Here is a 12,432-nt window from a genome sequence, read left to right on the forward strand (position 1 = left end):
AAAAGATATATCGAAAACAAACCTAGGTTTGATATTTGAGTTCAAGTCCCATTTAAATTTCCTGACAATACCTATTTCATGTTTGTTTAAATACCTTGATCTATATATTTCAAAATCTTGTAATTTGCATTAAGGGTGGAAACACAACTGTTACGAAATCTCAGTAAGAAAATTGGTATTATCAAACATGAGCCCGGGCTAAAAATGTCTGATACAACCCAAGCATTACTTTATCCTGAACTGTTTTGTTTGGGTTTGCCCAATGTAGGATTAACCACAGGATACTGGGCACTGTGCCCAGGGCCCCTAGCATCAGAGGGGCCTAAAATTTGTGACATTGTCAGGTTTTATCGGAAAGGTATCTATAACACATGAAATCAAACGTTTCGATAAAAATATTTTTGCTTAGGCCTTTGTGCAGCCATCACCACAATTTCAGGTACGTACATCTACATAGGGGCCCCTCATAACATTCTATGCCCAGGGCCCCAAAATCCATAATGTGGCCCTGGATTTGCCTATTAACAGCTTTTTTTGATGCATCTTTATACTTTGCAGAAGGTTTTCCTTTAGCAAAGGCAGTACTGTCAAAACTTAACTCGATGACGAGACTAGATTCATTCATTTCCTTCATTCACTTTCAAATATTCAAGTAGGGTTTTCCTTCAGCAGTACTGATTTTCAAGGGGCCATAAAGCTAAATGAATACAAAACTGAAAAACTATAAACAAAAAATAAAATATCTCAACACAATGGATAGGCTATATGATTATCATCATTTTTAAAATATGTTATTAGTACGTATAGATATCAGTAAAACTCTACCAAAACAAAATCCATGTAAACAGTAAAACCAATCAACAGCAAGGTACACGGCAGTTATTTAAAGGCAATGATTGACAGGTGTCAATTGCCTTTAGATGGAACATTTGGAAACTTTTAAAATTAATCGTCTGATCTAATCTCCCTATAACTCAGAAAGATGCAATGCAGTTTCCAACGAATAAATGTAACATACCAATATCGTTACTATCTTCAAATGTCCATTCACTTTCAGCTGTTGATCAAAATCCACATTTGACACTGGCTGTCTTTCAAGCAGAACGCTACCAATTTCAGAAATACTTCCAATCTTGAAGGAAATAGTTAGTGCTATGATATCTTCAAGCTATTGGCACTTTAATGAGATAAAACTATAACACTGAAATATAAAACTTTGTAATTGAAACTACAAACTATATAATTAAACAGAATCGGAATGCAGTTAGATAAAAATTTCTTGAAACAAACAAGAAAGCTACATTTACAATGAACAAGGAAGAGCAAATGCAGAGCCCGGTGGTCATTAAGACTTAACCTTAAAAAGGTCAAACACTTTTCGTTGTTTTTCATCTAAAATTATTTCCAACTAAACGACTAGTGAACCAAGTGCTGCACTTCATTTATCACTAATTCAATAGCTTGTGACAGTCACTGGATCTGCATTTATCACAAATTCAATAGCTTATTACAGTCACTGGATCTGATTTGTACCAATGCAATGAAGCACCGTTTTCAGTAGCAACATTACTTCTTAGGCTAATCGAATGCCAGCTTTTAGTAGCAACATGATTCAGTGCCAACCGTGATGACGGCCAATCAAAAGAGAAGTTATCAAAGTAACAAGCACAACCCTTGCCTTATTATATTCGGTTTCCAAAGTTGGAAAGAACCCAAAAGAACCCAGAAAGGATAGACATTATTTTGCTCCCTGTTTTTCATACTTGAAAATAGGGCTATTATCCAGAGTTCGGAAAACGCCTCAATCTTTCTTTGGGTCAATTTTGCCCTACTGGCGTTCCTCAGAAATCTCCATGCATTTTTGAATTGAGGTTTCTTAGGGATGAAATTTTCATGGTTTGGTCTTTACTTTCGTGTTGGCCTGACTCAAAAACAAGTGCATCGTTGAATAACTTTTATCCGGCCCACAGCAGTCGTGGAACCGTAATGTTTTCTGGACTCTGCTATTACCCCAAGATATCATGACACTTCCATGTTTTATGCAACAGACTTTCTACCTAAGAACCTTTGTCCCCTTTCTTGAAGCTTTACTGAAAGGCTACGCTATATCTTTCAATAGTCTTACCTTTTCAAACACATTGTTTTTCAAATTCATAACATGGAAAGGCATTTTTTTTCGAAAACCATGTTCGTCAAACTCAATCTTGCCCGTCAAGCCAGTGCCCTTAAACTGAAATAATAACGATCAATGTAAGTAAATTGTACCAGGAAATTTTTTTTAAAATAACCTTAAACTGAAGTAGAAATAATAGAATTGATCAAACATCAGAATAACGATCAGAAATAAGATGTTATAAAGAGGAGGAACAGCTAGAATTTTACAGTTTGGCAAAAAGTTATATAAACGCTTTCGAATAAAGGTAATTTTTTCAGTTCCAGAAATTTAACGGCAAAGAAATAATATTTTTAAGCATGTACATTGATACTGAAAGTGATACCTTTTTCAACTCCTTGTTGAATTCTAAGCCATTGGCAGCTCGCAGCTGACTTTGGTTCAATGCAGATCCACTATAACCGGTCCAATTTCCCATTGATGCTAGGGTGTCGATAACAGTTCCTGCAGTCATGACTGCATCGTATAACAGAGCATGTTTGGCCTAAGAAAACAAAAAAAACATATCCAAGTGACACAGGATGCGAGAAATGTATGTATGAAATGTATGAATCAATTAAGTACGGCAAAAGCATTTTGGCACGGCAGATCTCAACGAACTCTTTCGATTGCAGTTTGACTCCGTTTCAAACGTCGAGCCTCTCATTTGCCGAACTTGATGCACAATTAATTTTCCTCCCCAGGAACCCACGGTACCACTGTTTCTAGGAAAGCGCGCGAAAGAAGAGGAAAAATCAAACACAGTGCTTTAGCAAAATGGACACCGCCGTCCAAATCAAACACAGTCCAAGGTGGTTCCTGAGTCGCATTTAATTGAATTTTGTTTGGCACATTATAAGTTCGAAACACAATCATTTTTTAAAAAAACCGAAAAGCTGTTATACTCACTATTTCTCGAGAATTGGCTGCTGTTTTATCAATTTCGGTTCTGAGTTCCTGCAACTTCGCGGTTTCTTCCAAAGATATTTGCAGAACAATAAGGGTGTACCATGGATCAGCAGTAAGGGTGTTTGTGACGACCTTCCAGAAAGAAAAATTGAATCTCTTATAAAAGGAAATTTAGAGCAATGACAGTTATTCCTTGGCAAACTATGTGTTTATTCAATTATCCAATGTTCTATACAATTATTTAAAGCCTTTTACCAATACAAAATCAATATAGCTTTGAAAAAGCAAACATTTAGTAAACTAAAGCTTTTCGTCTGACACTCTTCAGAGTTTAAAACGTCAGAACATAGATCGAAAACTTCACGCTAGGAAATATATATACCCAGTTGTGGATAAATATATACAATTTATATACACAGTAGCTGTAAGTTAACTACACAATTTCCATGCCACATATCGGAGTTTGGAAGTTAACATAAGAAAAATCGTTTATAGGTAAATAATATATTCTCTGTTCACCTGTGCTTTGTTTTAGCTAATAAAATCATTAAACTTTCAACATCCTAATTTATTTGTTCGTTGATTGTCTTTATATTTTATTGTTGTGATGTCATGGGATGTATTAACGCTTACTTGAGCAGTTTCGTACGCGTGCAAGTGGTAGACGAAAGTAGCCCTTCACTTGTCGTGCGGGCAGAGTGAATTGAGAATAAGCTGCGCTGAAAGGTAACAAAATTTTCCCCTAGCAGCCAGAAGGACCCGAAGCAAGTGCAGATTCTTTTATCATTTTTTCATTTTTTTTTAAGATTGGTTGCGCAGCTCCTGCGAACAAAACCGCCTCAGTGGAGATCGACACTAACGTGAGGCTGAACAGCTCTCATGATCAAAACTGCTCAAATGGAGATCCGCACTAACGCTTAGCTGAAGAGCTCTCGCGAACAAAACCACTTCAGTGGAGATCGACATAAACGCGACGCTGAACAGATCGCGTGGACAAAACTGCTCAAATGAAAACCCGTGCGAACAAAGGTCTTCAAAAAGAGATAACGATAACGCGATGTTGCAGAGCAGAGAATGGCTCATATAGAGACCAACATTAGCGTGAAGATCAAAAATGTAACAATTCATTAAAGATATACCAACCGGATCGAAGATGATAAAACTCAAAGCCATAGACTTCAGACCAGATATGTCTGTTCTAAGCTGTAAAAAAATGATTTTGACATGAATAAGAGTGCATAGCAATGTCAATGATTTAATAAGAGACCATAGACGAATAAGAGATCAGAAAAAGTATCATATGTTCTCTGGTCAGTGAATCTACAATTTCAAAGTCCTCCTTAAAACAGCGAAAACGATACTTGATCTGGCGTGCCATACGACCATCGTTTTTTTTGAGGACCTAGCATTACGTAGTATTCAAGGGTGTGACAAATGGTTGTGGTGGAAACAGATAACTAGACAGCTTTCAGTGAACTTTTTAATCATCCTCAAAATTATTAGCATCAAGTTTGTTGATCTGAACTTAAAAAGTAAACCTAAATTTAACTAAATCAAAAAGATACTTAAGTGCAAAAAATCGACCAAAGGTGATCAGAATAGGTGGCAATTACCCAGCTGTGGAAGATGACTAGGAAGATTAAAGAACTATGACATCAAAATGACTCGTGTGGATTATATTGTAGATATCAAACATCTAGATTTACCCCAATTTTGTTGACAGCTTGCCCCCTCCATCACCAAGCTCACTGTGCAAGGGCATTTTTAGAGCAATTCCGATGTTCAAATGTTTTTCTTATGTATTGAATGACAGGACCGGATAAGGTTTTCGTAAGAGTATAGCGTTGCAAAAGAAAGAAGTAATTTCTAAATAATGTTGTAAGGGCCTGCAGAAAATTTGTTATACCGTTAATAGGAGGGTCCAACTGGACAGCCTTATCCTGAAAGCCTATCTAGCATATTAAACCAGCCTTCATTACACATTTAGGCACTGGTCACTCTTATTACTCCAATGTCACTAACAGGGATTGCGTCCCTTTACCAAAATATATGTTTTTATAACAAAGCCATCATGTGCAAACACATAAACAAATTTCATAGAGCTGAAAATCTATACATTTCTTATCTACTCACATAATCAAATAACTTTTGGAGCTTGTCTTCATCAAAAATTATGATGATTCCGAATGGTTTTTCAGAAATGAGGTTTCTAAGAGTTCTGTGTGCAAAGCTCTCGATACTCCCATTGCTTCTGCAGCCAATCCCGGCAATAGCCACTGTCATATCATCATTTCGAAGTATTCCTGTTAAGATTTCAACATCAGCCTCTCTTGAATCTGTATATAAAGAAAGGTACCTGGTTACAAACGAAATCATTGTCAAATTCACATTTTCACATTGAGGGAAACTTGGATTAATATTTTACATTATTTTCTAACAGTGAAAACCAAAATTTTGATTATCAATATTTTTCGTAAAAACACAACATGGCTAAAATTGACATGGTTTTCTCTATAAAGGTCTAATTTGAGAATATTGATTTTATTATATATTATGAACTATAATGAATAGAAACGTCTTACAAAGTTTGAAACCTGGCAAAATGAAAATTTGAAGGAACTTGTGCTAATGCTAAACAGGGAACAGTTGCAACACAAGAATTGGTAGAGGGACAAAGCTTTGCTTCTTGAAAATTGCATCTATTTCTCTGGTGCCAAGGATAAAAACATAATGTTTTTTCACGTTCCAAAACTGTAATAGAAAATTTGATCTGAATAAAAAAACTGTGAGCAACTGCCAGCTTAAAACATTTCGATAAATCCTTAAAAATATGAAAAGTTTTTAGAAAAACAATCTAGGAAGTTCTATAAAATTTTAAGAAAAAGAATTTACTCTGATAAATGATGCCAACAGTGGGCCACATCAGTTTCTTCATGAGCTTCTGAATAACAAGGCTGTTCTCCTCAATGCTTGATATCATGACGGCACGCCGGCCTTCTGGAATAACTGATGCCAAATTCCCTTCAGCAACACATGATCTTCTCCAGATGTCAAAAGCTTGTAAATTGAGAAGGCTTGCCATGAAAAGTGATGATTTTCCTGAGCCAGACATGTGAAACATGACGGAACCATTTTTCTCCAAAAGAATTTTGCCTTGAAGATAAAACAAAAGACTCAAATGCAAAACATTAAAAAGGCTTGCAGACTTAATGATTCTACAAGCTGAAAGACAGTAAAAACTGTAGAACACTTTTATCAAAGTTGTGTAGGAAATTCAAGGTATATTTTAATGCTATTTAAAACCTATGGCAAAAATATTCTCTCCAGTTTTAAGAAACAAAAGAGTTGATAGTTGAAACTAGCAAACCTTACACATACTTAAGCAATAGCTTATCGTCCTTCACTCCATGTAAACTTTCCTAGTTACTTAGGGAAGCTATTTTTACAATAAGCGACCACCTGAGAAATAAGACAAACTGAATGTATTTGCAGATCTCTATACACTATAATATGCCTAATAATAAGCTATTCAAAGAGAGCATGACTGCTTGGGTAACACTTTGTGTAACGCTCTTCATCTGTCAATGTTATAGTAATTTTTTGTGAAAAATAGACTTCTACTCTACTATATATGAATCTTTATAATCGGTGTGAGTCTATAACATAATAGAAAAAACAGTTCCATGATTTCAATTCTAAGAAACAAAGAAATAAGAGGAGAGAGGAACATTATTAAAACCAGAAACAGAACAGTTTGGCAAAACATCTTGCAAAACATGCTATCCACAATAAACTTCACATTTCTTTCATCTTTATGTATGACCAGATTTCAGCCTCCAATTTTTCATACAACAACTTTGCATTTTGGTGATTAAAGGCAATCGGTCTCCTTGTGGATTGATTAACGAGAACACGATTCCAGCACTCCGCCATATTTTTTACAATGCAATAAATTAAAGAGGAACTGGAAACAATAGAAATCCCTTTGTTCTTATAACCAATCAACGCTGTGACAGATTGCCTTTAATCAGGAAAACCTTGTCAGTTTAGAGTGAAACTTGTAAGGATTTGCTGGTTTTAGAGTGAAAATTTTAAGGTGGCAAGGACAACCTGGATTTCTGTTTGGGTCATGGAAGTCACCAATTAAAATAGAAACTTACCATTTTCTAACAGGCTTGGTTCAGACGGATTGTATAAATAAGCTTCAAACTTTACATTTGTCTTCAATTCAGAGATTGATTTGTTTACAGCAGCCAAAGAGCCAGCAACACCATTGGAAGATACAACTATTGGAGCAAACAATGAATTATAGCATTTTGAAAATCAGATAGGGTAGATTTTCTAGCCTAGAGACAAGAAGCAGACAGTCATTTTTGGAAAATTATGAATAAAGTTATTTTTCCAGAATTGTTCACTCTTGTTATAAAAAATGGCAAAATTTATTCAATCTGTCAGATCCTTATTATCCATGTTGGAAAACTTGTATGATTTTGCTTACGGGGCCTTACCAACCAAAGGCACATTATCAGCTGCAAACTGTGAGCAGAAGCATTTGGGCTGCAAGCAACAATGTCTATTATATACATAACTAAGTATATTATACATGACTACATTGATATTCGGGTAAAAAACGTCCAAGATGCTAGCACAAGGAGTCCAACGTAGCTGCGAGCAAATGCAAGTTTTCAAGTCTGGCTTTTCATGGATTTTCAATAAATTCTGAAAGCTTTCAAGTATTTCGTTCAAGTGGTTGATTATCCTACAGGCTACTTGGGACTCCTGTAAAATCATATATAGTAAAGTCTTGCATTCATAAACGTACTTGCTTGTAGCTCAAACACCTTCGTTTGCAGCACAAATGCCTTTCACAGCTCAAATGCTTTAGCTCACAGCCATGTGTAGCCACAAGCATAGACGTCCACGTGTTCTAACCTGTTATCTCCTCATTCTTAGATCATCAAGAAACACCAGGTTTATGAGAGGTAATTGACATCTAATTACGTTTTCATGTATCGTTTTATGCATACTAAGGAAAAATAATTTGTAGCACCTCACCTTTTAAAAAAAGAGTACCTTAAGTGCAAACCAAAAGCCAACAACATGATTAAACCAAAACCTACCTGCTCTTTCAAAAAAAATTATACACAGAAATATCACAATCACAGCCATTAGGCAACTTAGCTTGTATCCTCAATACTTACCTTGTTTACTGAGTCCAAGATGTAGGACTAAAAAGTAGTAGTTTCCGAAATGACGAAAGACAACTCGAATTTTGGCGGTATTTAGGCCAAAGGTTTCCTTTCCGTCTGGAAGGAGGCAGAGCCTCGTTTTATACAAAAATTGAAGGAATAAGCTCTCATCACAGACTGTATCACAAACACCTTGGAAGTAAAAATTGGTAATAATTTTGCTAGCCCACCCTCGAATAATTCTCCATCCTAGCAAGCCAATTTTTGCGTTTTAATAATCCTCAATCGGGGCTTAATTGGGATACAACAGAAAAATACATCATTTCACTTTATGATTAATAATGCATTCAGTGGACAACGAAAACCTTAAACATCGATTTTCAAAATGTGTATTTCTGGAACAGTTTGGACGCCAATGACTGGATCTGCTCTCGGATTTAAATGTTTACGGTAAACGAAAACGCACTTGCCGAATTTACAAATCTTTTATGAGTCAGTCAGAACATTTACCTTATGCTCAAAAACTGACTCATTATGACAGCACATTAGTTGTCCAGCCATATGTCACAAATTTATAGTACCTTCAAGTAGTACTTTTTAAAAGACAATAGTCTAGGCTGGGTCTAGATAACAGCACCATTATACCAAGATTTCCCAAATAACAACAGTATTTTGAAGATTGTTACCTGCTAGCACTTTGACCTGTTACTATGAAAGTTTAATGTCTCTTTAGAAACATTGTCATCATTACTTTTCATATAAAAGGCTATCTGTCACGATGTTGATTGGTTATAAGAACAAAGGGATTTTTTATTGTTTCCAGTCCCTTTTTAATTTATCGCATTGTAAAAAATATGGCGGAGTGCTGGAATCGTGTTTAGGCTATTGTTCAACCTATTATTCTCGTTAACCAATCCACAACGAGACAGATTACCTTTAAGTTCCAAGATAGTCCCGCCTCCCTTTATGAATAATTCTAAAAAACATTCATTGTTTAGCGAGTTGCCTACAAATAAAAGGCAAATATTCAACTTTTGTGACATGATTTGCAATGCACCAGGCCACGTCGTTTCTAGCGGCTGCAACTTATAGCAGAACATGTCCTAAACATCTTCAGATAGGTAAATTTTGAATAATTATTCAGCTGGGGCTCCCCTCCCCATTAATTGGGCAGCCCACCCCCAGGTTAAGTTTTATTTCTACGGCACTGATACTAACAGCGTTCTTATAAATTGAACTGAGTTAACTTTTATAGTTTCTTAAGAAAACGTTCCCCTATCTTTCCTGCTTTGCTGTGAAAATAGCAGCAATAACTGAAATTATTAGCAATGAAAATCACAGTCAATACCAAGGACCTACTCACCAAAACCGACTTTTCTTGTAGCCACAGATGTGCCAGTTAGTAACAATGCAAAAGTTATACTATAAAAACCATTGCCTTTTTGCTGAAGCAGCTAAAAACAAACAAAAACAAACTCATTATAACTTTTAAAATTATCTAAAGCGAATTTTTTCAAGAATAAAGATGCTTTCTGAGTCCAAAATTTGTCTTAACAGAAAGCTATCTTTGTCTAAAATTGTATTTTCCTTAAATTTTCTCACTTTTGCTAAGTAAGAACATATGCCTAAAAATGACGTTATTGCACTTTAAGCAAAATTACTCTGTGAGCCATTTGGCAAATCAATCAATGTGTTTCGTTATCTTGTTCAGTATGTCACTTTTGGTTCTTAAGCTCAGCTTCAACATTCAACGCTTTTTCTGACGCATAATCAGGGCCGGCCATGGCCTTCCCACTTTTCTGCAGAGCTAAAAAAAAGATTTAGGCAAAAGTGAAAATAAATGTAGTATGATTCTATAAGTAACTTTGCCTAGTATTTCTTAAATGTGTCCTTAGCTTTACCTTGGTTGTTATGTCTTTACCATAGAAGACATACATAAAATTGAATATGGGTATTAGACCGAAGAAATTGGTCATTGTCTAAGTTTTACAACGAGTAACAGCTTAGCTTAGCAAATAGATCGAGAAACCTAGTCCAGAATAACTTGGTGCCAGCACAAATTGACGGAGTTTCGTTTTTTCCATTGCCTAAACTTGGCACGCAAGCTCTATTTGTTAACAAAAACTTCCTCAGAAACATTACAAGAAGAGAGAAATCAGCTGTGGAAGGAAAAGAAACAGCTGGAAAGAACTTTTTTTGAAGATATAAGAAAGTTTCATCAAGAAAACTTCAGCGTTTGATCGTTTGGATAATCCATTCCTACTAAGAAGGAAAAAATATCGACGCAATTATAAATTCTATTTAAACTCATTTTGACAAGCCCAGTTTGAAGGTTTTTCAATTTTTTGTTAAAGCACTTCATTTCCGAAAAAGTTAAGATCAGATGTTACAAAGTTATATCTTAACTGTACAAAATTGCTTAACTTTTTATTTTTATTTGATAGTTTTTCTGTTGATATTTCAACGTTAATGTTTTTTATTAATCCGTGTTTCATTTATTTTTCTCCCCCATCTTATTTCGGGTACTTTTAAAATCTAAAAAAGGCTTCATTACGAGCTATATGATAGTGGTTATTCTAAAACTTTGCAAAACTTTTCTATTTCAAGTCAAAATCACAACAGATGCGACTATGCGACACCTTTACTCAAAATTCATTGTAGATATTTAGATACAGTTTCTGGCCATCTATAAGACCCCATAGTTCTAAAATTTTTCTTGCCGCCAACCATGGTGGTGGCCTTTCCTAAGCCCTTTCAAGACTTCGATATTTTGGCCCCTCCACTTTCAAATACGTTTCGCCGGCCCTGATAATATCGATTCGAGCTCCCCGCTAATCTTCCTAAGTTTAGAGTACGACAAGACATTATCGAGATAAAATTTATTTGCAATGTTAGCCTCAAATGTAAAAATCATTTTCCATTTTAAATCAAATGAAATTTTTGCATTTTCACCAAAATTCATAAAAAATTTCACTCGATTAGACATTGAATGGAGGCGTCGTTCTTGATATACAATGACGAACATTGATGTTTTCAACAATTGATTGGAAACGGAGACTTGAAAATCGTGTATGAAATCAAGTCAAAATCATTATATAAGATTATTGCTTTCTTTAGGGCCTTTTTTCTGTCCAACTGCCTTACAAAATTTTAAATTAAAAATCGGCCATTTATATGAATAATATGTTGAAAAAGAAAAATATTTAGGGCCGTTTTTCTCCCGAAAATGGCCAAGTAGGCCCGTTTGTTATTTCAATTCTTAGTTTGCCCCGTTTTATGTGAGATATTTTCAGGAAAAGGAGACACGTTGTCACAGTTTATAATATTTTTGACTACTAAGGGACAAGGTTTTTTCGATTATAATTTCCGCTTTAGATTTCCTCACTACGTTTATGAGTCAGTGGAAAACATTTTTTTGGCATAACAGTTTGCTAGTAATAGTTCATTCATCAGGATTTACTGTCGGATGTCTGCCCCAAAAAAGTTTTTAATTCCAATCCTAAGTCAATTAAATGATGGTAGCTGCTCTAATTAGAGACTATGTGAGTTTTCTATAAGGTATTTAATTGACAATTTCAGATGGCTTCTACGTGTACCGTAGCCCGTAGGCTTCTAATGTTTTCTATTCTTTTCAAATTATCATAATCATCAATATAAGTCGATTTTTGATGTCATCTGTCCAGGTTCTTCTTTTCCTTTCTGGTGATTTGGGTCCAGCGATGTAGCCTCCAATAATGTTACAAAATACTTTTCACTAGATTTCCTAACTACATGTCTAAAAGTGCTATATTCCATTTTGCAATGATGTTATACAATTGTCTAGGTGTTTTCTAAGGTATTATAAAGCCCTCTTAAAAAATAAAAGATCTCATACCGACATATCTGTGCTTTGCAAGTGAAAGTCTGCAAACAAACTTTTCTGCTGCTAGTTGCTTAAACAGAAGAAGATTACTGAAATGTATTACTTGGGCAAATCGTCTTCTATGAATCGAGTTTTGCACAATTACAATTTAGTGATGAATTATCCACCTGCAGTTTCTAACCGAGCGAATACAATACCATATTAACCATACTGACATAAACAACGTATAGAGAAAATAAATTTATGAATAAATTTGGCATGTCATTTCATAATTTATTCCAAAACACCCTCTTAAACATGAAATTTCCTACTCAAAACAT

The 12,432-nt window shown here is 35.1% G+C and overlaps 1 protein-coding gene across 4 annotated transcripts in view; it reads right to left on the reverse strand.

Moving 5' to 3' along the window:
- LOC135696182 (glutamate receptor 2) overlaps positions 1-12,252 on the reverse strand; it is a 61,780-nt gene extending 49,528 nt beyond the window's left edge. For 3 of the 4 annotated variants that reach the window (XR_016144586.1, XR_016144585.1, XM_089112415.1), the window contains exons 1-10: positions 12,125-12,252; positions 9,614-9,704; positions 7,222-7,347; positions 5,954-6,214; positions 5,195-5,397; positions 4,205-4,264; positions 3,062-3,193; positions 2,499-2,657; positions 2,126-2,230; positions 1,019-1,132 (exon numbers count right to left, since the gene is read on the reverse strand). Coding sequence is in view for 1 of the 4 variants with exons in the window: in XM_089112415.1 (XP_088968541.1) it covers positions 1,019-1,132; positions 2,126-2,230; positions 2,499-2,657; positions 3,062-3,193; positions 4,205-4,264; positions 5,195-5,397; positions 5,954-6,214; positions 7,222-7,347; positions 9,614-9,704; positions 12,125-12,130 (1,257 nt within the window). In the remaining 3 variants the exon portion in view is untranslated. Of the gene's footprint in view, positions 1-1,018; positions 1,133-2,125; positions 2,231-2,498; positions 2,658-3,061; positions 3,194-4,204; positions 4,265-5,194; positions 5,398-5,953; positions 6,215-7,221; positions 7,348-8,262; positions 9,583-9,613; positions 9,705-12,124 lie in introns of those variants that run through there. The other variant, XR_016144587.1, reaches the window with a different exon arrangement.
- Positions 12,253-12,432: the final 180 nt, after the last annotated feature.

This window comes from Rhopilema esculentum, chromosome 14, assembly GCF_057945365.1.
Source record: "Rhopilema esculentum isolate cy_ngs chromosome 14, ASM5794536v1, whole genome shotgun sequence".
Taxonomy (NCBI): Eukaryota; Metazoa; Cnidaria; class Scyphozoa; order Rhizostomeae; family Rhizostomatidae; genus Rhopilema; species Rhopilema esculentum.